Here is a 26,072-nt window from a genome sequence, read left to right as displayed (position 1 = left end):
CTCGCCTCCCTGCTCTGCACCCCCAGTGCCCGTGGCCTTGAGACTTGGCTGGCATGACAGAGGGAAAGATCTAGTCTCATTTTATTCCACCTCAGGCCAGAAATCATGAAATCAGAGCAAAGCCCAAACAGAGGGGACCCTACCAAGTCATCTGAACCTCAAATGGCTAATGCTAACTATACTACTACTAGTAAATGATAACAGTAACAGGTAGGTGTGCCAAGGGCTTTACAACACAACCATGAGTTAGTAGGAACTATTAATACCCACTTTACAGATAAAGAAACTGAGGCCCACAGCTGATAAATGATGGAGTTCAGTTCAGTCGCTCAGCTGTGTCCGACTCTTTGTGACCCCGTGGACTGCAGCACACCAGGTTTCCCTGTCCTTCACCAAATCCTGGAGCTTGCTCAAACTCGTGTCCATGAAATCACTGATGCCATCCAATCATCTCATCCTCTGTCATCCCCTTCTCCTCCTCCCTTCAATCTTTCTGAGCATCAGGGTCTTTTCCATCAGAGTTCTTCACATCAGGTGGCCAAAGTATTGGAGTTTCAGCTTCAGCATCAGTCCTTCCAATGAATATTCAGGACTGATTTCCTTTAGGATGGACTGGTTGGATCTTCCTTGCAGTCCAAGGGACTCTCAACACCACAGTTCAAAAGCATCAATTCTTTGGTGCTCAGCCTTCTTTATGGTTCAACTCTCATATCCATACATAACTACTGGAAAAACCATAGCTGTGACTAGACAGACCTTTGTCGGTAAAGTAATGTCTCTGCTTTTTAATATGCCATCTAGGTTTGTTATGGAGAAGGCAATGGCACCCCACTCCAGCACTCTTGCCTGGAAAATCCCATGGACGGAGGAGACTGGTAGGCTGCAGTCCATGGGGTTGCGATGAGTTGGACATGACTGAGCGACTTCACTTTGACTTTTCACTTTCATGCATTGGAGAAGGAAATGGCAACCCACTCCAGTGTTCTTGCCTGGAGAATCCCAGGGATGGCGGAGCCTGGTGGGCTGCCGTCTATGGGGTCGCACAGAGTCGGAGAAGCAACTTAGCAGCAGCAGCTAGGTTTGTCATAGCTTTTCTTCCAAGGGGCAAGCATCTTTTAATGCAGTCACCATTTTTAAGGCTTCAAATGCAGGGCCACTCTCACAAAGTCTGTGTTCCCTGCCTGCCCCCCTGCAGCATTTGAGACAAGTACTCTGTTTACACACCTCCACTGACAGGCACCTCGTACCTTCCATTTATTCCATCTGTAGACAGTTTGCCCATATCGTGGGCCTCTGTGGTATCCACCTGCCCAGTTCCCCTTCCCCTGCTGGTGCTCATTATCGGCCCCACATGGGACCACAGTTCACCGGAGCAGGATTGGACAGCACACCTGAGCACAACCACCAGACTTCCACTCCAGGAATCTATAACTTGTTGCCTGCACGTTGGCTGATAGCTGCAGTCACCATTTCTGGCTTAGCTGGGTGTTCCTTCTGGCTACTTGTGTAACGAAATCTGCACACTAAAGCCCCTCTGTTGAAATACCCAGGTGTGTCTGTCTCAGCAGACAGGACAGGAGGAAGTGCTGACCACATTTCTCCACATGTAGAGGAGCCTGGAGAGTCAGCAGTAGAGAGAGAACATGCTCCAAGCCAGAAAGACGCAGAGGCAAGTGTCACTGCCTTGATCAAGGACACTTGGTTCTTGGGAACAGGACTACTGAAAACTCAACGGCGCTTCCTGCTCTTGGCATTCACAGCCACGCCCACGTCCCTACAATTTCATTCCCATCTTGCTCGAGCTAACCCCAGAGAGTGATGCCTGAATCACGACTGTCCGAGAAGAAAACCTTCATCCAGAGTCTCCGCCCACTACTGGAAGTCTGGGGGCCACCAGAAGCATGCTGAGCACCCCTCATTCTGGCAGAGCTTAAAACACTTGAAGGCAACTGTCCCCACACTCCCCCAGCAGTCCAGTCAAGCCTTCTGGTGAATTATCCCTTGAAAGCTCCTTGGAGCCAGGCCGCATGCTCACAGCCTAGCACTCTGCCTGGCTGAGTGGGGCATGCCTGCTTGTGTGTGCATTTGTGTGTTTAGATGAATCTTGTTCAGGCTTCCTCGTTTCTTTCCCCCAGCCCCAGCCCCTAGTCACTATTGGTCTGTTTTCTATTCCCATATTTTTATCTGTTTCCACAGCATCATGTATACAGAATCACACAGTATGGAGCCTTTTGAGTCTGGCTTCTTTCACTTGCCATTTGCAGTTCATACATGTTGTTATATGTAAGAGCAGTTGCATTTTATTGCTAAGTAGTAGTCCACAGTATGAATAGATACCTGTCTGCTCACTTACCAGGGAAGGGATCATTGGGGTGTTTCCAGTTTGGGGCCATTATAAATAAAGTTTTACATCAGTAAAAACATGTAGAGGTTTCTAGATGGGTATGTTTTCAAGTTCTCTGGGATAAACACCCAGCAGTAGCCTTGCTAGGTCACAGGTTAACTGTATGTTTAACTTTGTAAGAAACTTACAAACTATTTTGCCACGTGGCTGTACCATTTTGCATTCCCCCAGCAATTTAGGAAAGTTCTGGCTGCTCCTCTATGCCCTGGCTGGCACTTGTCAGTTTTTTGGTTTTGTTTGGGTCATTCTACTAGGCGTATCATGGTATTATGTCATGGTTTTCACTTGCTCGTCCCTGACTACTAACCGGGGCTTCCCAGGTGACACAGAGATAAAGAATCCTCCTGCCAATGCAGGGGACGCAAGAGACACAGCTTCATTTCCTGGATTGGGAAGATCCTCTTGAGTAGGAAATGGCAACCCACTCCAGTATTCTTGCCGAGCCTGGTGGGCTACAATCCAGGGGGTTACAAAGAGTTGGACATGACTGAGCAACTGAGCACTCACACAGTTATTAATCACTAAGCATGTTGAACATCCTACATCTTTGGTGAAGTGCTGAAATTTTGTTGTTGTTGTTGATTTCCCCCCTCATTATTGAGTTTTGAGAGTTTTTTTAAAATATGTTCCAGGGACAAGTATTTTATCATATATGTGATTTGCAAATATTTTCTCCCAGCCTGTGATTTTTCAGTCTCTTAATAGTGACTCTCAAAGGCTAAATTTCTTAAATTTGGGTTCAGGATATAAATCAGATAGTATCTCTTCCCTTCCTGGTTCCCCATCACAGCGGGGATAGAATTCAAATGCCTTTGCTGTGCTATGAACCTTGCTGAGACCTGGCCTCCACTCCCAGCTCCCTTTACAACTCTCCCACCCCACTATGCTTCACTCCACATCACCTTCTGTCATCCCAGCAACACACCCAGCTCACAGTGGCCGCAAGGCCTTTCCACTCATGGCTCTTTTCCACACACCCTCTCTCCCTCTCATCTTCTGGACCTCAGCTCAGATGCCAGCTCCTCAGAGAGTAGCCGCTTCCTTACCACACTCAGCAAGCTGTAACCAATCTCATCCCCCATTATGCTCTAGCCAATACCTGACTTTATTTTCTCCATGTCACTGGCCACTGTTGGAAAGTGTCTATCAGCCCCCTCCAGAACGGAGGCCTTATGGGTGTTTCTCTGTCTCACTCGCCACTGTCCCGTTGGTCTCCAGATCGAGTGCCTGTACACAACAGACACTTCACCTCTCCGCCTGCACGGTCTGAACAAATAAAAAGCAACATGAGTTCCCCCTCACACATCTAATCAATGAATATGCCCTGGTTTGGACAAAACCCTTAAAATTAATCTCAGTCTTTGGGCAAAGCCAGGTGAACTCAGAATCAAATAGGACTTGCGCCTCCCTCTTTCTGGCAACTGTGCTCCTATTAATGCAACCCAAGAGAACACTCCCTTTGGAGGCAGACATTTCATTCTGACACAGACCAAGCCTTCCAAGCCCAAACCCACCCCTATATGTACAGCAGGAATTATGCTCCCATAGTGAGAACAATTCTAGATTTCACATCTTCCCAAGACCTCTCAGCCCAGAGTCGCTTGTGCCTAAAAACATCAGCTGCCCTGGGTCTCTCCATAGAACCGACATGACATACAGCCTGGGGAGCCAGTCAAGGCCTCAGCAAGGACCAGGCCCCATCTTCTGTTGCACCCCCAAACCGCCACATGTCATTCCAGGGAAATAACCCATGTGTCTGCCAGCTCCAGCTTCAGTGTAATGATGATGAAATTTTCAATGCCTGAAAAATCCTCCTCTCAAAAAACCAGAAAATTGCTCTTCAAGTTACTTAACAAAAGCCATTATTTGCATACATTTGGCGTTACTACAACACTTCCACATTTAAATGGTCTGTAATTAAAATCATTAATTGCAGAAAATAGTGACTCGTTAAGGCTATAATTTAGTGAGGTTCTCAGCATTTGAGGATCTGCCTTAAAGACCGACTGGGTGACCCAGGGAACCCCTAGCCCATACAAACCATTCTGGCGTCTGGGACGTCTGCAGCCCCAGGTGGGTGCAGTCGAAGCGAGACAAGACTTGAAACCACAGCTCCCTACATATCCGCATCACCAAACTGGTCTCTGGCACAGGGATGCCGATGAAGCTCGTAAAAGGCAGGACTGGGACGTTTTCTCTGGGGAAAACATCTAAGCCAACACGTAAAGCAGTCATCCCTCTTTTGGTGTTCAGGACAGTGAGGGGGAACCAGAGGGCTGAGTGAGCCTGAAGTTTAAGTAAATCACAGTTTATATGAGCTGGTGCATTTAAAAGAGGCCTGCCATGTTGGGCTATGGGGCTTCCAGGTGGTGCTAGTGGTAAAGAATCTGCCTGCCAATGCAGGAGACGCAGGTTCAATCCCTGAGTCGGGAAGATCCCCTGGAGAAGGGCATGGCAACCCACTCCAGTATTCTTGCCTGGAGAATCCCATGGACAGAGGAGCCTGGTGGGCTACAGTCCAGGGTTGCAAAGAGTCAGACACGACTGAAGCAATTTAGCATGCACGCATGTGTTAGGCTATAAAAGGGTTCACTTGTCTGGGGACCTGGGCCCCATTCTGGAAGCTGGCCAGACAGGTAAGGAAAGTGGAGGCAGGGTGCTGGCTGCTCAGCCCATGCACAAGCAAGGCTTCCCAGACAGACACTAATTAGGGATGGTACCAGCCCGCTTGGTCAAATGAGAAGGGGGGCAATTAGCTGTCCCCTCACAGGCACAGCCCAGAGGTACACACTCAGTTTGTGGATCAATGGGGAGACAGTGGTGGGGCCCTGGGTGGGGTTGCTATCTTGCTGGTGGACATTTGGAAGTAGAATCCCCTCTTTGGGCCTGGGTCTGTAATTCTCCCCCACACTGAGATGGGATAGAGGCTGTGTGAGTAATAGAGGATTTAGAGGAACTCAGAAGGGCTGCCCAAAGGAGGAAAAGAAATAGGCTTTCCAGCAAACTATCTAGTGCAGTTCAAGGTCAGAGGTCAGGCCTGTCAGCTCGGCCTGCCCAGCCCGGGTGCAGGGCTAGCCCATGGGAGCAGGACCCTAACTATCAGATGGTGAATTCCTCTTGTGCCCTCTGTGGGCATATCTTCACTTTCTCTGGGCGATGGCTGTCAGGAGCCACAGAGGCCTATCCGGGCCTGGCTGAGTGCACGGGCTGCAGCATGGTGAAGTGGGATACCCTGCAACAGGCATGGCTGCACACCTTCAACCCCAGAAAAGCTCCAGCAACATGATGACTCTGCTGTGACCGCAGCCCTCTCCCCCTCCCCTGGGGTGGGGTTGGGAGGGTAGCTGCTGAGTGCAGGACCACCATCTGATGAGTGTGCAGGCAGCGTGTATAGGGCGGGCAGATACTGTAGGCCCCGGTGTGCCCGAGTCCTTGGGGCATGAGGAAGCCAGCTCTCCTCTTACAGACACTGGAGGATTCCCTCCCTCGCTCCTCTGAAACTGGGCATGGCCACGTGATGGGCTCTGGTCAAGACAATGTGTGAAGATGTGAGTCATTTCCCAGTGAAGCTCTGAGAGCTGGCCTGCCAACTGTCAGCTCCTCCTCTCCCTGCCTCAGTGGCCACGCAAGCGTCATAGCAGATGGACCCGCCATGGGCTGAGGTCACTGACTACTGTCAGCAGAGCCCCTCCCAGGCCATCTGCCCGGATATGTAATGTGAGCAGCAAATAAATCTTTGTTACTTGAAAACAGAGCTAGGGGATATTTGTTACTGCAGCAGAACCTAACCTGCCTCCCACCTGAAAACCGTGTTATCCCCAGTATGTGGTATTTCCACGCATCTATGTGTACATGTGGTATTTCGGTGGGTGCTTATGTGTTACTTCTTTTGGGGTGTGGTATGATGCTGTGGTGTGATGCTGTGTATTTGTGATGTTACCCAATGAAAATGATGTTTCTGTATGTATAGAAATGTGCTTTGTGTGTGTGATGCTATTATACAGTGTATATATGATTTTTCTTTGTGTGTGTCTGTGTGTGTGGTATTTCTGGGATAGCATATGAGCTCCCTAGTGTTATGAGAGTTTCTTGCAAAACCCAGTGGGTGAGAAGGTGGTTTCACCTGGACACAGATCTTGGTCCTTAAAAACCAGCAACAGGTGGGAAGGAGTCCCAGAGGACACAGAGGGAAGTGGCTGTGGGTATCCAGGAAGGGCCACCAGAGCGTCTTCCCTTCCCAAGGGCGCCCTCTCAACTATTATAGACCCTGGATGGATGGGGGGAGGGTGCTGAAGAAGCTGAGGGCTGTGTGCCACACTTGAGGGCCACATCAGCCTTGGGGACCTATGGCAAGTATCCCTTTCTGTGAGTTGGGGCTCAACCCGGCATCCACTGCTCTCAATTTTCTGGCTTTCCTGGGCACACTGCAGGTTCCAAGACACCAGATCCAGCTTCTAGACACCCACAACCCCAGGACTCAGCCATGCAAGTTACATGGGCCACCAGCCACAGATCCAAAGTTTAGAGGAACATCATCATGGAACACCAGTGGGGAAATGAAACCCCTGAGAGGGCAAGGGATTTGCCACAGAAACACACAGATGTTCAAAGCCTCTGACTGGAGTTCCAGGCTCAGCGGCTTCGGTCCAGCTCTGCTCAGAATGCGGGCCCAGCGAGGCCAGGAGGCCACACCCCCCACCAGCCAGCCAGGAGGGCAAGTACAGGCTCCAGACCCACAAGCACAAGTCCAGAGGGCCTGTTGCTTTTTCGGTTAGGGTGGGGCTGGGTACAAGACCCCACGATCGTGGATTCATCCCAAGACCCTCCGTGCCAGTGGGGGCTCCAAAGAGCACCAGGAGGGGTGTGTGCGGCAGACACGGGCACTCACCTGCAGCTCGGTCTGGAAGAAGAACTTCTGCGGGCACTGCGAGCAGTCGTAGATCTTGTCCTCCTGCCCGTGCACAGCGAAGATGTGCTGCTGCAACTTGTTGGCCTGGACGAAGACTGGACACGGACATGGACATGGCTGTCAGGGGACACTGGGGACACCGGCCCGGCCACCCACAGCAGCCGTCCCACGCCACTCGCAAGTGGGGGTCACCCAGGCATGGACACAGGGGCCAAACAGTGGGCCATCTGGAGCATCACGGGCACCCACCGGAGAGGGCTCAAGCCAGTGAAGCTGAGCTCTGCCACTCACAGGCTGTGTACTATTGGACAAGTCACTTAACCTCTCTGGGCTTCTTTTCCTCATCTGAAAAACGAGGACCGTTAAAGTAGGCAGCTCACTGGGGTAGCTGGGAGGATCAAATGGTTTAATAGTTGCAAAACATTTAGAAGATGGCCTGGCACTTAATTAGCCCAACGAATGTCATCGCTGTCATCATCACCGTTTGCAGGTTACCTTCAGCGTGTGGAGTCTCTGACTAAAGCACAGGCCTGTAAGGCAGGCACTGTTCGTTATTCCCATTTGATGGAAAACTGTGGCACTGGGAGCGGTGAGTGTCTTGTCCAAGGGCCCTCTCTGCAGGTGGCAGAACTGAGGTCCATATTAAATAAGCTCAACACAGTGTCTAGCACAGGAAGGTACTCAATGGACCAGGATCACTATTCTTGCTGAGGTTGTCAGCATCCTCACATCCCTACACGGGGGGCCCCGTGTCCTAGGTGGGCAGACCTGGCAGCTGGGGCCCCTCAGTACCAGCCCCGATTCAGCTCATGGAGTGTGATGGTAACAGATGGGTGGGGGCTCCTGAGACTGAGGGATTGTGGGGGAAGAGGCACCAGTGTGTGCCAAGACTCCTGGGAACCCCAGGGGGTGTGAGTGTGTGGGGCCCTCCCAATAGCAGAGCCCCTTCCCGCAGGTCACGGCCCCCACGGAGCAGGTCACGGACCCCACCTCCTGCAGCGGGAGTCCACGAGGCGGTCCTGGCCCTGGGCGCACACAGGAGGTGGCCCTGAAGCAGCTGTGTGTCTGGGAGGTGAGCCCTTCAGAGATCCCCTCCCGCCAGGCACCCTCCCCAGGGTGGGCTTCCCGCCGTGGCAGACGACAGATGTCAGGGAGGAGGCAGGGGAAGGCCAGGCTCCCCCACGCACACCGGCTGCCATCTGGGCGGCAGGAGGGGGGCCTGGCAGAGCCCCTGAGACTCGCCTCGGGCCGGGGCAGCCGTTCACCCGGGCCAGCAGCCAGTCTGGGGGCTGGGGAGTTTGGCTGGCAGAACCGCCCTTGACCTCTCCAGCCTAGAGCACGGATGCAGCAGGGGCTGGGACAGGCCAGGGTGCTGGGGGGGGGGGTGGGCAGGAGGGAGGTGAAGGGAGAGCCCCACTGGTGCTGGACAGAGCTTGCAGCTCAGAAACGAGCCTGGAGCCCCCACTGCAGAAGGGCAAGGTTGTGGGGGGAGGCCTGGCAGCAGCAGGGTGGAGGAGGGCTAGGAGATCACGCTGCCGAAGTGCAGAGGCCAAGAGTGTGGACAGGAGGGCCAGGTAAGCTGGGCACAGAGGAGGCACATGTGGCCATGGGGCTGCGGATCCCTTGGGGCGTCCCCCATGAACTCCGGAGCCATGCTGTGCCAGGAACCGACGCTGAAGGCCAGGGCTTGAAGGGCTGGACTCCTGGGTCCCTTGCCTCTCCCCACTTGCTGCCCACTGGGCACACCTACCTGTGAAGCACACAGGGCATTTGAAGGTGCCGCCCATGCCCTCGAAGCTATGCTCGATGAGGTGACAGAGGAGCTTGGCTGGGGAGTCGAACATCTGGTTGCACAGCTTACACTCATGGTTGATGCCTTCCTCTGCAAGAAGAACCACGGCCGGTCAGCAACCCTGTGGGCCACATCCTCCTGCTGGAGGCCATGCCGCCCCAGGACACCCCAGGTCAGCCCTCCATGACCCCCTGGAACCAGAGCCCAGGGAGGGGCACCAGGGATGCTGAGACCCATCCCAGCTCCAGGTGCTCCAGCCTCCAGAGGCTGCCAGACCCAATCAGCTGGCTCTTGGATGTGTCATTTGCTTTGACTTCTTGCTGGTCTAGCCATGCGGTGCTCGAGCCACGAGCAGCAGCTTGCGTCCCAGACTGTATCATAGAGGAGAGGGGCCCGGGATGGGGTCGGCTTGTAGGAGGGAGTCCAGCTAGAATTTTTCAAAATCCAACAGACCATTTATTGAGCATGTACTGTGTGCCAGGTACTTTGAGTTGGGGATTCTGTGGGGGAGCTAAATGGATAATGCACTTGTCCCCATTCCAGTGATGAGGAGACAGGTAATAAATACGATCAACATGTAACTCAGTGTCAAGAGGTGGGGAGGGAATGCACGGAGCTCCAGAGGTGAGAGTCAGAGCAAGGCCCTGAGGTGGGTCCACGTGGGGCCATCTGGATGGTAGCAAGGGGGCAGGACAGTGCGGGACAGGTAACCCAGGGATGCACTTTAAGAAGGGCCTTGGTGGATACTGGAGGGCTTAGGATTCTACTCTTAAAGGTCTGGGCGGCCACCGGAAGATACCGCAAAACACAAGAAAGTGCTCTTCTAAACATTTTGAAACAGATGGTCTAGCCAGTGCTCACAGACAATGGGCAGACACCCCGTGCAGCTTCCAGATCAGAACATGGCTCCATCCCTTTACCTGGGAGCTGCTATGACCCCAAACCTTCACTCAAAGGTGCCCAGAGAAGGGAGCGTGCCCCGAGGCCAGCAGAGCCAAGATTTGGTGCCCCTGCCCGGAACCAGCAGGATGTTGTTCAAATCCTGGCTGCTTTCTCCAGCCACATAATCTGGGTATCAGTTCACTCTCAGTAGATGGTGGCCACCTGAGTTCCCGCCTCACAGGGCTGGGCAAGGATGAACGGGGCTGCACCTGTGACCAGCGTGGCCTGCTGGTCAGCGGGGGAATCGCCCCAGCTTGAGTGTCACCTCGGGAATCGCCCCAGCTTGAGTGTCACCTCATCCAGGGTTAGAGTCTGACTCTGCCACTTACTGCATGACCTTGGGCAAATTATGTAACCTGTCTGGGCCTCGGTTTCTTCTTTGACAAAATAATAGCAGCTCTCCTTAACACTGCACACCTATGAGAATGGCCAAAATCCAGAACACCAACAACAGCAAATGCTGGTGAGGAGGTGGAGCAACAGGAACGCCCATTCATTGCTGGTGAGAATGCAAAAATAGTATAGCCTCTTTGCAAGACTGTTTGGCAGCTTCTTATAAAACTAAACATACCATTACCATATGATCTAGTAATCTCACTTCTTACTATTTACTGAAAGCAGCTGAGAACTTAAGTTCATACAAAAACTGGTACACAGATTGTTACAGTAGCTTTATTTAATATTGCCAAACTTTGGAAGGAACCAAGATGTCCTTCAGTAGATGAATGGATTCATAAACTGAGACACTTCCAGACAATGGAGTATTGTGTGTGTGTGTGTGTGTGTGTGTGTGTGTTAGTTGTTCAGTTGTGTCTGACTTTTTGCCACCCCTTGGAGTGTAGCCTGCCAGGCTCCTCTGTTCAAAGAATTCTTCAGGCAAGAATACTGGAATGGGTTGCCATGCCCTTCTCCAGGGGATCTTCCCAACCCAGGGATCGAACCGGGGTCTCTCACATTGCAGGCAGATTCTTTACCAACTGAGCTATGGGGGAAGCCTTGACAGTAAAGAAACTGCCTGCAATGCAGGGGACCCGGGTTTGATCCCTGGGTTGGGAAGATCCGCTGGAGAAGGGATAGGCTACCCACTCCAGTATTCTTGGGCTTCCCCTGTGGCTCAGCTGGTAAAGAATCTGCCTGCAAAGCAGGAGACCTGGATTGGATTCCATGGGAGACCAGATGGATCCGATCCCTGGGTTGGGAAGGAAGGGAAAGGCTATCCACTCCAGTATTCTGGCCTGGAGAATTCCATGGACTATATAGGCCATGGGGTCGCAAAGAGTCAGACACGACTGAGTGACTTTCACTTTCACTTTCTTTACTATTTGAGCCACCAGGGAAGCCCACAGTGGAATGTTATTCAGTGCTAAAAAGAAGACAGTTAGGAACCTTAAATGTATATTACTAAGTGAAAGAAGCCAATCTGAAAAATGCTACATACTGTATGATTCCAACTATTCCGGAAAAACTATGTATGCAATAAAAAGCTCCGTGCTTACTGGGGGTGAGTGAGTGGATGAATAGGCAGAGCACAGAGGTCTTCTAGGCCAGTGCAAATATTCTGTGTGACATTATACTAATAGCTATATACATGCGTCCAAACCCATAAAATGTACAACACCAGGAGTGAGCCCCAGGAAAACTATGGACTTCAGGTGACTGTACTGCTTCCCTTTAGGTTCACCTTTGCCAAAAAAAAAAAAAAAAAGTACCATCCTGGTGAGTGATGTTGATAACAGGGGAGGCTATGCACGTGGGGGGCAGTGGGACAGAAGGAATCTGTCTATACGTTTCAACTTTACTGTAAACCTAAAACTGCTTTTTAGCGGACTTCCCTGGTGGTTCAGTGGTTGAGAGTCCTCACTGCTGTACGGAGGGGTGCGGGTTCAATCCCTGGTTGGGGAACTAAGATCCCATATGCTGGGGCGCAACTAGCCCCACACGCCGAAACTACTGAGCCCACGCGCCACACCATGGGCCACAACAAAAGATCCCACGTGATGCAATGAAGACCCCGAATGCCACAACTAAGACACGACACAGCCAAAGAAATAAGTATTTCAAAAACTGCTTTTAAAAAACCTTTGAAAAAATGTCTTTAAAAAAAAAATAGTCAATCCCCGCCCCCACCAAAATAGCCTTTCTCTAACAGCTGATGTGAGAATTAAATGAGTTAATACTCCTTTAACACACAAAAAGGGGTTTTGACCAGTCTCTGGCACACAGCAAGCACTCAATAAGGTGTTTGTTGCCAAGCGTGCGGGTAAGGAGGAGAGTATTATCTGGGACAGCCAAGGACACAGGCTCCCCCTCAGGCTCCCCCTGGGAACCAGCCTCACCAAAGGTGCCAGGTGCTGCGATCTGCCCTCAAAGGCAAGAATTAGGTAGCAGAGGGGCTCTTCCAGTGGCAAGGCACAATCACAGATGGGCTGAGGCTCCTGGAGAGTCCCTGGGTCCCCCAGGCCCTGGCAGGGGCTGGCGGGGACAGCAAGCATCCCTCTGGCCCAGCCATCCCCCACCACCCCCCCGAGGCACCCCACGGCAGAGGCAAACACACACATGTGCGTGTGCAGGTGGGCCTGCCCCACATAGCCCACTGGCTGCAATCTACCGGGTGTTTGTCGTGCCCCTGGAGCCCCGGCAACTAGGCCACATGCACCCGACAGAGATTCAAACTGATCTTCCATTTATACCGGCGGAAAAGGAATTCATTGACAAGTTTTGGGACACAGGGCAGGCTCAGCACGCTCGCCGCACAGGCCCCACGCACGTCCGCCACTTCCCTCGGGGAACTTCTCATCATAATTAGAGATGGCCTCCAGTGTGGGGGACTGCCTCAGAAGACCCCCCAATGCCCCCCACCCCGCACAAACAATGCTTCTCAGAGCCTGGTGCAGAGCAGGGATGAGTGAAGGAATGGGAGATACCCCCCTCATACACGCTCTCCCTGTTAGGATGTGGACATCTCCTGCACATTAATGAGGCAGAGGTCATGTGAAAATGATGACTGTGCAGAGGTTTGTTTTTTTTTTTTTTAATTGCAGTTAACTGAAGTTTAAGTTTATAACCAACTGAAGATCAGAAATCACCCTGCTTGCTGGGAAAATTTCTAGGCAAGAAAAAAATGGGTTCAGAGAATGAGACCATTTGTTGAGATAACAAGCTAGCTAGGGGTGGTACTCTGAACAGGACACAAAACCCTCCCTATTCATGCATATCCCACCTGGCCTCCACCTCCCTCCTGGACTATGCCAGCTCACACAGCTGTCCCTGACTGCGCACAGGCAGGGTTCATCTGACACATCTTAAGAGTCTTCCTGATCCTGCCAACGAGGCTACGGGCACAGATAATGTCTTCTCCTCTGGTCCCCAAAGCATCAGGCTACACGTAGGCCCGAAGGAGGGGCTCGGAAAATACTCAGGGATGAGAGATGCCCTGGCCGGGGTCTCTCCCCTTGCCTGGTCAGAGTGGGTTCCCTGGGCTGAGACAGCAAAGGAGGATTTACAGTTCTCTGCCGAGTGGGGGCCTTTATCCACTTGGCTGTGAATGGAGACCTGCCCATCTGACACTCAAATAGCGAGAGGACAAAGAAGGCTCCCGCAACTTATAAATCAGAGAAATCATGTCTGACAGTCACTTTCCGTTCTCTGAGGGCCGAGCAATTCGTCAGCCGGTCCCCCCTGACTCGCAGACGCAGCTACAGCCTGCACCCACGTTCATAAATATGTGCACAGTCAGGCAGTCCTGGAGCTGCAAGCCGGTTCCGGGGCCTGAACAGCCACCATCTGAGCAAATAGCAGCCCCAAACCGGCGCGCATGTGAGGTTCCGGGATGATGAGATAAAGAGCCGGTAGACGGGTTCAGGGGTTGTTCCCTTTCCTCGCTCCCCATCTAACGTGCTAAAGTGTCCAACCTGGGAGACAGGAGAAGGCAGATAAAACAAGCAAGAAGTAAAAAGGGGGTGAGAAATAATAAAGCCTGAATGAAGGCTTCCCATAGACCTAGGAATCTCTCCCACCTTCTGATCTGTAAATCTTCTTCCTGAAGGAGAAGGCCCTCTCCCCACCGGCAGGGGCTGGAGGCACTCCCGGGGGTGTCCATTGCGTGTACCTCTGCCTGTAAAACCATCCAAGAGAACAGGGCGGTGGGGCTGGGGGGCTGCCCTAGTTACTGTGCAAACACTCCTTTGCATGCCTGTGACCCAATACCGTCCAGTCCACGGCGACGGAAAGATCCACTGCCACATCCCTCTCGCCCCCACCGGTGCTGGCCACCTCTCATTCCATCCCAAGTCGCGGGGTCCGCAGATAGAGGCACGCTCAGAGAGTTAACTTCCCTGAATTATATAAGATCACACAGGCTCAGCGATACCTCGGAGCAGAATGACAAAGCTGTCTGGGAGCCCGCGGGCCCCTCCGCCCCCGGCGTGGGGCTGGAGGATTTTGTGAGTGAAGACACACAATCACTCCCTTCTTTTTTTTTTTCTTTAGAGCACATGACAGGCATCCATGAGAGAAACCCACGCAACTCAGGTGTATTATGCAGCCCTACTCATTTGTAAAGTGAAACGCAGATTTCGCCTGCTCACCGTACTGGCTCTTGCCTCCCGGTCCCCCTAAGTCAGTGTAGGCAAATCTATTGATTTATTATGATTAAAAAAAAAAAAGAAAAACCCAAACTGCCAAACAAACAAGCCAACAAGCACGAAAATCCCAGAGTCCCTCTCTCCCTTCTATTCTTTTTTTTTCCTCTGCTCAGGAATAATAAGTGTTAATTTTACACTTCATTTCTCAAAAAAATAATAGGATGTGCTTTTGCTTAAAACCAAGTCAGCCTGCTGGAACCTTTCAGGCTGAAAGTGTGTCAGCCCAAAAGAGGAGCGGAGGGCTTTGTGGAAGAGCATCGTGCCGAGATGATAGCTCCCTGTAATGTCCTCGGCACCGACTTTTGTCTCCAAAAGCATTTGATCCCTGGCAGACACATACTTATTTCCATACAGGTCTTGGGGGAAGCCAGGAGGAGAGAGAGCTGATTATCAGAATCCTGAAGGTGAAGCTCAGGTGGGCCCCACTGAAGTCAAAGGCAGGCCTGGGCACACACTCGGAGGCCATAATTTGCTGCCTGGGAGGGAGGGGCAGCGGCTGCGGTGGGGAGGGGACAGGGTATTGTTCTTGGACTACAACGCACTGAGTATGACCTGCTCCCGCCGGAGCCATGGGCCCTGCTTGGCCCGTCTCTAAGCAGGGACCCAGTTGGAAAAGCTGGAAAAGCCACCATGAGAGCAGGAATATTCATGCATATACCCCTCCAGGAAGAGAACCAGTGACTGCTGCTTGTTTGGACAGGGGACATAAAAAGACACCTCCATTCAGGAAGCAGTGATTAAGGACACAAAAGTTACAACCAGGAACACTTGGGTTTGAATCCCAGTTCATCACTCACTCGCTCTGTGTGAACTTGGATAAGTTCACGAACCTCTCTGAGCTTCAGCTACTTTTGCTAGAAAAGGGCAAGAATCATCCCAGGGTTTTGGGAAGGTGGCCAAGCAGGCCTGTTCTGCCACAAGACCTCTGCCCTCACTGAGACCCTCCCCCGAGACCATTTCCTCATCCCCTCCCCTCACTGCATCCAGGGGTCTGCAAATGATGCTGCTTCCAAGAGGCCTACCCAGGCCCCCAACCCAAAACAGCACATGCAACCCATCCTTTCTAGCACCTTGATCACCTTGAATTTCCTTGAGAGTGCCTACCACCATCTGGCATAGTACAGAGTTGATTTGGTGTTGTTTTTTTTTTTTTTAATTCACTGACTCTCTTTTTCACACACACACACACGAAACACAGACACACATACACACAGAATAATAAAAGCTCCACACGGGCCATTTTGCTCACTGCTGTCACCAGTGCGTAGAATGTGTCCGGTACCTAGTAGGTACTCAGTAAACGGGGAGTGAATGATTTGCATAAGACACTTACTACAGTGCTTAGAAAATGGGGTGGGAGGGCTGGTAAAGGCCAGTTACCAGACACTAATGGTCCCCCAAACTCTCAGGACTGATGGCTTATAAAAGCTGTTCTTGCCTTCAGGAGCTTGCTTTTTGGATCCTCAGAAGATGGCCTGGTCCAGGAGCATGGGCACCAAAGGGATCCCTCAACGGACAGAAGAGGAAAGGAAGCTTAGCGGGCAGGGCCTTCCCAGGGAGGTAGCAGAGTGAGGCGGGGGTGGGGACCCATGCTGGTCACCATAAGCAGCCCTCACTGGTTTTAGAAAATACCAAAAAGGCCACGGGACTTCAGACCTGGGACCCAGCAAGCTACTCTCTGTTCCTCGATCACCCCAAAACTTCCGGTAAGAAGGAGAGCAGATAGACCCACCCTCCATGTTTCCATGATCGAGCTGGGTGGGCCCCCTTGTTGGTGCCGGTGCCAGCTCCAGGTGACAGGGACACTGGGGACTTTCCCCAGGTGAGGTGAGGAGGCAGGGCCCTCGGTGACACAGTCTGGGCCAGCCCTGGGCTTTGGCGTTGTCCCCACCACAGCATCCCTGCAAACGGAAGGGGCTGCAGAGGGTGCACGGGCTGCTGGGCTGAGCTGAAATCCTCGGTCACCAGCTGGGGTAATGAACTTCACCAGACTTCAGTCCCACAGCATTCAGATCAGCTGCAGTAAAGGCCCCTGAGGTCCCGGGAACCAGGCTCAGCCCATGCAGGGTACACGGCGATAAGGAAGGGGAAGGCACAGAGCCCAGCACTCAGCCAGGCCAATGAGAAGGCAAGAGCAGAACCCTGGGAGAGGACCCAACTGGCGCCACCCCCATAACTAACTAACTGGAAATAGACACCAAACAGGTAATAGAAACACGGGCTGACGGGGAACTCCGTCCTTTGTTCTCTAGAAAGAACAAAGACCTTTCGGCAAGAAGAGAAGAGGGTAGGCAGATGATAATGATATCGGGGCAGCCAGATCAGGCTGTTTATCTATTGATGTGTCATTAAATACCACAAGAAATGAACCGAGGTAAGCCGAGGGGAAAGGGGAAGGGTGACATCTGGGCTGGGGTTGACGAGGGGCAAAGGAGAAAACAGGTCCGAGCGTGGCTCCTTCACCAGCGGCCAGGCAGAAATCCGGGACCCTGTAAGCAGGGGCATGGGTCGAACGTGGGATCCCCAGCCCCCTAGGAGGATCTACATCCCCGCTGGGCAAGGTGTGGTCCTGGCATCACCTGGGAGCTGGACAGAAATGCAGAATCTCAGCCCCTACCCCCAGACATGCAGAATGAAAACCTGCATTTTAAAAGCACCCCAATGATCTGAACGTGCATTCAAGTTTAAGGAGCTCTGAGCTCTATGACAGGGTTTCTGAGGATGCTGATTCCTTGGAACCCTGTTGTCATGAAGCTGTAGGTTCGTAAGCATCACACTGCAGCTCTCACCAGGATGGTATGTTGCGGATCTCTAAAAAGGAGGAAAGTTTTCCAAAGTTGTTTTTGGTTCATGCTTTACAGAAGGCTGAGAAATCCTCAACAAAGGGAAACACCCCCCTGTTACCATGACGGGGATGAAAACGATGTAGGTGAATCTGGAGGGGAGACTCTGGGGTGGGCGGGTGGCTGACAGACCCCCAGCTACCTCAGCACCCCCATGTGCAGATTCCCCAGTGCCAGGGCGCTCAGGGCTGCCCAGCGCCTCCCATCACTCCAGAACATGCAGCCAGGGCTTGAAGGCATGAAGGCATGCCCTGCCACCACTGTCCCCATTTTGGGCCCCCATTTTCTTAATTAATCCTGGAGGATGGGCTGTGCCCTTCCCCCTCCCCTAAGAAGCACCTTCCCAGGCCTCTCTGGCCAGGAGGGACCCATCCCACTGTCCCCCGTGTTTCAGAAAGGCTTATAAATGAGCTTTGGCAGCCTGAATCGGGGCCCCACAGGGGACCCGGAGCCTCTTCAAAACAGAGCCCAGACAATTAGGCAGTCTGAGTTTTGAAAGGCTTGGGATTGATGGCGTGGACAGTAAAAATATCACCTGGGGAGCTGGGTGTAGTCCTCTGAGGGTTGCCTGAGGTCAGTTGCCATGGCGACCGAGAATGAGCTCAACCTTGTAACTGACCCTTATCTTTTTTTGATCTGTGGGCCACTTGGGGCCAAGGCTTGAAATCAACTGGAAAATAATCCGGTCACATATCAGAAAGAAAACTATTTATACTTATTTACCCAGGTACCCACCAACATCTCCCTTTGACAAGGATGCTGACGCTATAATAAACCAACGTGGCATGTCCAAACGGAGGCTACCGGTTGGCAGAAAAAGGGGAGGCTGGATTCCCCATCTTGGCAGAAGGAACCTCTGTCCACACGCTGGCAGGCAGACTCTGGTGGAAAGGGTTACCCTCCCTAGCGCTGCACGTCATCCACTCTGGAAGCGTTGGACCCTCTTGCCATCCAGTAAAAGTCCACCAAAGGAGTGGGGCTCAGATTTCTCCTCTCATCTGCTACTCAGGCGTGTCATTTCAGCCTGGCTAGGTCACTAGGCTGCCTGGCTTTATTCCAGGGTCAGAAGAGGCCTGTTCCCGGCCTCAAGGCCGGATGGGGATACTGGGTAGTTGTGCATTGCTTTCGGCACCTAGGGGAGGTGTCAACATGGGGTCTGGGGAAAATAGGCTGAGGGGGGACAACTGCAGGCCCTCCCTCCTCGCCCACGCCCCGGACAGACTGGCTGGCTCAGTCGCCCGTACACCCACCCCAGGGTTCCCGTGGCAAGACGGCCATCTGGCCAGGGCTCGTCTCCAGGACACTGCTATCCCACATTGCAAGTGAGCACTCCCTCTCTCTTCCTGCAAAGCTCAAATCAGAAGACTCCAGATGGTTCCACTGACCGACTGCTCCCAGGAGCCAGGTCAGATGGATCTTAGCTCGGGGTCAGCTAAGCCTGAGCATGATTCTGGGTAAACTGCCCTTGAGATTTCCCATCACAGCCGACAGGACACTTGACTGACTTCCTCTCACCCACCCTTGTTTCAACAAGATGCTCTTCTTTCGGGCCAGGGGGAACACAGTTGCAAATGAGGCAGCTTGGAGGATATTCCTGGCTCCCCTCAGACCCACGGGGTGACTCTGGGCTGAGCACGTTCCCTCCAGGCCTTAGTCTCCTCATCTGTGAAATGGGGAGAAAGTTGCCTCCCTCACAGGGCTGCGATAAAGACTAAAGAAGGAGCAGGATTATAACACCACTGCCAGCACTACCTCCTATCACTGCTATAGGACTTTCCCATTCTATTTGACCCTGAAACTCCACGCCCAAGGTCCTGTAATACAACCCCTCTGCCAGGGCAGTGGGGCAGAGGAATCCACCGCCACTGAATCTTTAAAGAGCCATTAGCACCTGGCAAGTAGCAGGTATGCGGTCTATGTTACATCCACCCACAAAATGCCTCTGGGCCAATTTTCCTTGTCTCTATCCTCTTCCGCCTCCACACCACTCCCCCATTTGTGACTGCAAAAGCTGTGTTCAGACTCAAACGCTTCTGCTCAACTGTGGCTCACTGCGGCTTCCTGCTTCCAGCCATAGGAGTTCACCCCGTCACCCCTCGAATGCTCCTGCTACCAGAGTTTCATATTTCTTCCTAGTTCTTCTCCTAGTTCCTTTGTTTTAAAACTCAGTGGGATATCTATGGAGGTCAAAGCGAAGCCTGAGACGAGGACATGACTCAGGTTCAGGTGACCCCCTCCCCACGGAATGGTCAGCCCTTCCTCACAGCTGGGATCCAGGAGAGCTCCCCAAGGGCCCCATTGCTCCAAGCAAGAATCTCAAACAGAGCCTGGCCCAGCTGGACTGTATCCTCGATGGAAGGAGGCGCCTTCCAGGGCTAGGATCTGCTTCCAAGCTGCTAGGGAACCCAGCCCTGGATGGTTAATGAGAAAACGCACCACCTTTGTAAACTGGTTGTGCTTGCAAACTTCTTTGGCAAAAGAAAAGTCACCAACCAGGCCCTGGACAGGTCCTCCAAGAGACCAGAGGTGACAATCTCAGCTACTTTAAGGAAAAAAAGTGAGGAAGGGAAAAGTGTTAGTCGCTCATTTGTATCTGACTCTTTGTGACCCCATGGACTGTAGCCCGCCAGGCTCCTCTGTCCACGGGACTGTCCAGGCAAGAATACTGGAGTGGGTAGCCAATCCCTTCTCCAGGGGATCTTCCTGACCCAGGGATCGAACTGGATCTCCTGCATTGCAGGCAAATTCTTTTTACTGTCTGAGCCACCAGGGAAGGACACTATAAGGAAAGAAAACCAATAAAACAGTGAATGATTAAATCAACCACACACCAATAAGAACTCAAGGGAAAGAGAAGTCTTGGAGTTCTAAAGAATCCAAACTTCTAGAACTTGAGACTTTAAGGGCTTGAAACATCCTACTGATAACGACATTCCATGGCCCGTCTCACACCCCGCCCCTACCTGTGAAAGACCAAGATGCTCAGAAAATGAAGATTTGGCTACGTTCCCCAAGGACCCACTGGGTTAAAAACAAATAGCGTATTCTTCTTAACACACAAAACACCTATTGATGTATATCCCTGATCTTCAGATTCAAGTTTTCCACAACAAGGCAACTGCTTAAAAATCCATCATGCTAATAATCCTCAGATTAATGGCCTCTAATAACATACAATTAACGTGACAGGCAGGCTGCAAAACCTTTATTGTCACCAACCCTGCCAGGGACACATGAATTACCCATGCTTCCACAACAAGGGTTTCCTCTGCGGCTGACATCGTTTTTTCCCCTACCGAGATCATTTTTTTTAAATGAACAACAGCAATGTGTCAAAAAACCAGACAGCCACACACGTGCACACAAACTCAGGGCACCCATGCAGAAGGCAGGTATCGCCATTTTTAAAAAAGGTTTCCATTCAGGTAGACACGGAATTGCCCCTGCAGCTCCTCATACGTAAAGCAAGAAGACCTAGTGTTCAGCCCGGAAACTGCAATTCACCACTTCCTCCCCTCTGACCATATTAGCCAGGCATCTCTCATCCTCAGCAACATCCTGGGCAGAAAAAAAAAAAGTGACAAGAGTAGAAAATAACGACTGATGGCTGTTGCAAAGTTTTCAAAAGTATGCATCTGCTAGATGTGAGGTGTCTAAAACGGCCGTTATTAGGCACAAGAGGCTATTTAAATCTAAAGTCACATAAAATTAAAAATTCAGTTCTGCAATTCCAGTGCTCAGCAGCCATGTGGTCAGCGGCTACTATTGGCCAGTGCTGTGCAGACGGCAAGCGAGGCAAGGGCAGGGGCTCTCTGTCTTGTTCGACACTGTAATTCCAGAACTGACGACAGCGTGTGGCACACAGCAGAAGCTTGATAAATATTTATTGAGTTGTGATATATGCGTTCACAAATGTTGTAAAGAATGCCTCATCCCTTTTGCCTGACAGCGTTTATTACGATTGCCCTGCACAGCAAATGCTCAGGTGTGAACTTCTCAGACCTTCCAACTTAAACTTCCACTTGATAATTACATGGTCAGGTTCCCTGGGGCAGATAAGAAGCTAGTGAACCCAGGAACGTTTGAGATAAGAATACAGTGAATGCAGGAGACTTTGAGAGAGAGTCATGAGGTTTCCCTGAAGGGCAACAACCCAGATAAGTGGGTAACTTTGGACCCATAGGTTGTGAGGCAGGTCACTAACCAGGGGTCACTAGCTCATCAGAGGCCCATCTGGCATCCCACCACTAAGCAACCCGCACCCCCTGCTCCCTACATCTCCCTGTGTCCCCCCCAAGAAACCAGAGAATGTCAGTCGACAGAGGACACCTGAATGCCTGATACAGGGATTTCTCCCCTTTACCCTGGCTCAGCCCTGCTGCTCGGGAAGGAAGTGACTGCTCAAGATTGTAATCCTTAACGGAGTGCTGTGTGGTTTCCTGCTTCGGCTTCTACAGGCAGCATCCCAAAGAACCGGGTTTTTACCGTGACCCGAGTAAAATGTAAACTGGACATTCAAAGGCCATGTGGAATAAACGACTGCATTCAAATGGACAATCCATTCTTCACCTCGTCACGTGATCCTGCATCATACCAGCGCTGAGCCACGCTGGGGGAGCAGTCCTGTCTTCAGTCGGGCTGAGGAGCCCCAGGAGATGGCTGCGCTCAGAGTCACAGGCTGGCCTGGTTCTCTTAGGTGGGACTTTCCTCCGGCCCACTCTCCTCCCCCTCCCTCTCTTCAGCCATCAACAGCAACACAGCACCTCGCTGAGGGCGAGCACAGCACCCCTGCCTTTCTTCCTTTCTCCAACAGACCCAGACAGAGACCAAATGAGGCCTACGGATCCTCCAGGCGCACATTTGACATTAACGTGGCTTTCTTCAGCTCCCAGCGCCAAGTCTCCCACACGGTTTTCTGGGATGGTTTGGGGCCAGCACCCCACGACCAGATGGGGGTCCGACATCTCTAGGCAGCTTACGAGCCACGGCCCAGCTCCCAGAGGCCGGCCAGTCTGCCTCTGCCCACCACCTGGCTGTGCTGTCCCCGGCCCACCAGGCCTCCGAAGCCTGGGGTCTGCTCCCATCCCACCCACCACCCTGAGCCCCAGAGGGCAGTTAACTGACAGCGCCTGATGCCCCCTCATCAGACGAGCAGGGGATGGGGCGGGGGCAGCCGGTGTGGGCAGAGGAAGCAGGCGAGCTGCTGAGAGGTTGGGGAGCGGGGGTGGGGGCCGCCCCCATGCAGCCCTCCACTCTCCTCGCTGGCCCAGCAAGCGGAACAGCTGCCATTAAGCCGTGATGAGAGGCAGACAGCCCGAGGCCCACGCACCTCGGCAGGAGAACGCCCCTCCGTACGGCTCTGGCTGGCGTCTAGCCTTTTTGCTTCTTGGAAAAGACAGCTTCATAGACACCCTCGTAAAAAAAGAAAAAAAGCACATCAACGCCTGGCAATTCACCCTTTGCTCCCCGCCCCTGCCCCAGCTCACCATGCCTGCCCCAGTCTCTCCCAGCTTGATCCCGCCCCACACACAGGGACCGGATAACCTTCCCCAGGCTCGATGGCCATCACTTCACCCCCTTCCTTGAGAGCCTGCAGGGGCTCCCTTTCTCCCGGTGAAAGAGCGACAGCCCAGGAGACAGCCCACCTAACCAGCACCCTACTTTCAGCCACACCCACCCCTCTGCCCCACGGGCCTCCTCAACCTCGCGGCCTGGCTCATTTCTGACTCTGCACCTTTATTCAAACAGTTCTCCATGCTTTGTCCCTGTCCTTCCAACCACGATTTTCCAAGAGCAAGTCTACGCTGGCATTTGAGTCTCTGGTTCCACTTGCACCAAACCTCATCCATAGTTTTGTCAAATAAAAAACGGTCTTTCCAAAAATTCATTTTGCTTAAGCTAACTTGACTTCCTGTCACTTGCAACCCAAAGTTCTGGCCAATAAATTCTCTGTGGATGAAAACAGTAATTCTTTTACTTGCCTGCTTGTTTCTATTGGGCCAAACATCAGGTGCTGGATTAATGCTAATATTTTGGTTGGTTGATAGATTCTTACTGCCCCCGCCACCAGGGCTCTGGAGGCTGCAGAGCTTGCACTGGAGCTTGCAGGCTGGAGCTTCGAGTGCTCAATGCTGTCCCAGATGTAGGAGCTCAGACACGTGACCCTGGGCCCACAGATGCCCTCTACATGCCTAGGATCCAGTTCCCCAAGTATCTGCATGGTGACAGAGCAGGACCCAGGCTGCCCTCTGACCCCCACCCCCACCCTAAGAAAAATGCTGTTCTTGGGGCTGGACACAGTCTGGACTTGCCAACTCAGTGCCCTCAGCCAGCACAGAGCCTGGAGAGAAGCCTAGCTTCAGAGTCTGGGTTCAAACACCCCAGCTGCCTCCTACCAGCTGTGGGGACTTGGATGAGTGACCAAACTTCCCTGAGCCAAGGGGGGATCATCACAGTACTGACCTCACTGGGCTATTGTCATGGTGAACGGGCCTCAAAGCACCAGTGTTATCATTATTACCACCACCACCATCGCTATTGTTGACTGTGTCAGGTGCAAGGTGAGGCACTGGGGTTACAGGTCAATGAGAATCCCTGTGGCCCCCAGGTTGGCTTAGGGGTGAGGAGCTTGGGACGTCTGGTAAAGGGACCTGGCGCGTGTGATAATGCAGTCACCCAGAAACCCTGAAAACACCCCAAATCAGGTCCTAAAGAGGACCCCTGCGGTGGGGGCAGAGGAGTTCTAGGGGAGACAGATGGTTGGCGGCCTCTGTAGCTGGAGGAGCCAGCAGGAATCAGATGCCCCATAGCACAGCAGGCCAGTACCAGAGACCTGGATCTTCCTCACGGGTAACATCACAGCCTCACCGACCCAGCGCCCAGGATGCAGAAGCCATTCCACCAGAGGGCAGAGGCTCGGTGTGAGAACACAGGGTGCCCCTGCCATTGAAAGGCTTGGTCTGGTAAGATGACACCTCCATCCCCACTGGGCTTGGAGACACACACACACACACAGACACACACACACACACACCCCTCCAGAACCCATTTCCAGTTCCCACAAATTAAAGGAGATCTCAATACAGAACCTCCCACACTACAATAAAGGCCATAGCCCTAATTCCACCCACAGTGTTAACCTCAGAATCTGGGAGTAGGGGGAGAGGCAAGAAATCCAAAACCGATATCTACACCTTCACCCCACCCTTTAAACACACCCTGAATGTACAGAGGCTCAACTCTAACGACAATTCTGAAACCACGAGCCAGAGTCTAGCAAAGTACCTTGAATTCCGGTCCCAAAATCAAGAGCACGTCTCCAACAGGGCAGTGCCTGGCCTGTCTGAGCCTCCCTCCGATGGCTCCCTTCTCCTAGTCCACAGCTGAGAAAAGCAGGAAGCCTACACACCTGTGGGGGGCCGTGTATGTGTCAGCGTTAATAGCTGCTGGTGCCTGACACATTCAGGTTTTGTTTTCTGGAGCCTTCTGGATTTTTTCCCCTCAGTTATTTTTGATCCCCAGTTGACTGAATCCATGGAACCCATAGATACAGAGGGTCAATCTAGTTTTTCTGCAGTGAGCATGGACAACTCTTGTGATAAATAGAATAAAAGCTTCTTTAATTAAAAAAATTTTAAACTATACCGATTAATGATGAAGACAACGGTGGCAATGACAGCGTCCCCTCTCTGGCCCCTGGGGCCCCTTTTATGAGCTGAGGGGGACCGGAGGTTTCCACGGCCCCATTCAAGTCCTGCTCTGTGGTTTGTTCCCTCAGGGACTCAGGGCAGCAGCCCCACCTCACTCAGGCAGCTTCTCACCGCCTGCTGGTCCCCGCCTCCCTGGGGGCAAATCAGACCCTCTTGGCTAGGCTTGGCTCCAAGATCTGTCAAGTGGGGAAGGCAGGCCACTTTCCAAGCCCAGGCTTTGCCACGGGGTCCCGGCAAGTCACGTATCCATGTCCCAGTCTTCCCATCTGTGTAATGGAAACAGAGTTGCAGAGGCATCCGCAGAGCTTGGCACACATCCCCTGGACTCTCAGGAGCACCAGCTCCTTCCCGTGGCCGTGAAGGCACTTTGACAGGTGTGAGCGCCCCCCCATCCCCACAGAGCACATCAGGCCAAAGGTGAGCTGGCCAAAGGTGTGTTGCAGGCTCCAGGCCTCGGAGGTCAGGGCCATGTACCTGGTATGACTCACGACCGCAAAAACAGAAGCCGGGAGATGTGGGAAGACAGGAGTGGGAAGACGAGAAGTGAGGTTCCAAGTGTGCGAGAGATCCCGGGGGCTCCTGACCTCTCGTGAGGAGGTGGCGTGTGGCGGCCCCCCACGAACGGTCAGCAATTCTTCGCCGTGGCTGCCTCAGCCCGCGTCTAGGCTGGGCCCGGCCCACAGGGGAGGTGGCAGCTCCAAAGGCTTGTCAGGCCAGATGCAGCCTGCCCAGATCTGCGCCCTCCGTGAGATTGAGGATGACAGGCTCTGGGGGGCCGGGACGAGCCGGGTCAGAGGAAACTTGGCAAAGAGAAGGGCGAGGGGAGCAGC

The 26,072-nt window shown here is 52.6% G+C and overlaps 1 protein-coding gene across 4 annotated transcripts in view; it reads right to left on the bottom strand.

Annotated features, from left to right (window-relative positions):
- Positions 1 to 26,072, bottom strand: part of ZNF423 (zinc finger protein 423) — a 346,670-nt gene that overhangs the window by 25,138 nt on the left and 295,460 nt on the right. For 2 of the 4 annotated variants that reach the window (XM_055412817.2, XM_055412818.2), the window contains exons 6-7: positions 9,064 to 9,195; positions 7,293 to 7,408 (exon numbers count right to left, since the gene is read on the bottom strand). In XM_055412817.2, the coding sequence (XP_055268792.2) occupies positions 7,293 to 7,408; positions 9,064 to 9,195 (248 nt within the window). Of the gene's footprint in view, positions 1 to 3,277; positions 3,671 to 7,292; positions 7,409 to 9,063; positions 9,196 to 22,862; positions 22,946 to 26,072 lie in introns of those variants that run through there. The other 2 variants (XM_055412819.2, XR_016035886.1) reach the window with 2 other exon arrangements.

The sequence above is a fragment of the Moschus berezovskii genome, chromosome 22 (assembly GCF_049115385.1).
Source record: "Moschus berezovskii isolate FMDL1 chromosome 22, NW_MosBer_1.0, whole genome shotgun sequence".
In the NCBI taxonomy this organism is placed as follows: Eukaryota; Metazoa; Chordata; class Mammalia; order Artiodactyla; family Moschidae; genus Moschus; species Moschus berezovskii.
This window is presented reverse-complemented; position numbering and strand designations above follow the sequence as displayed.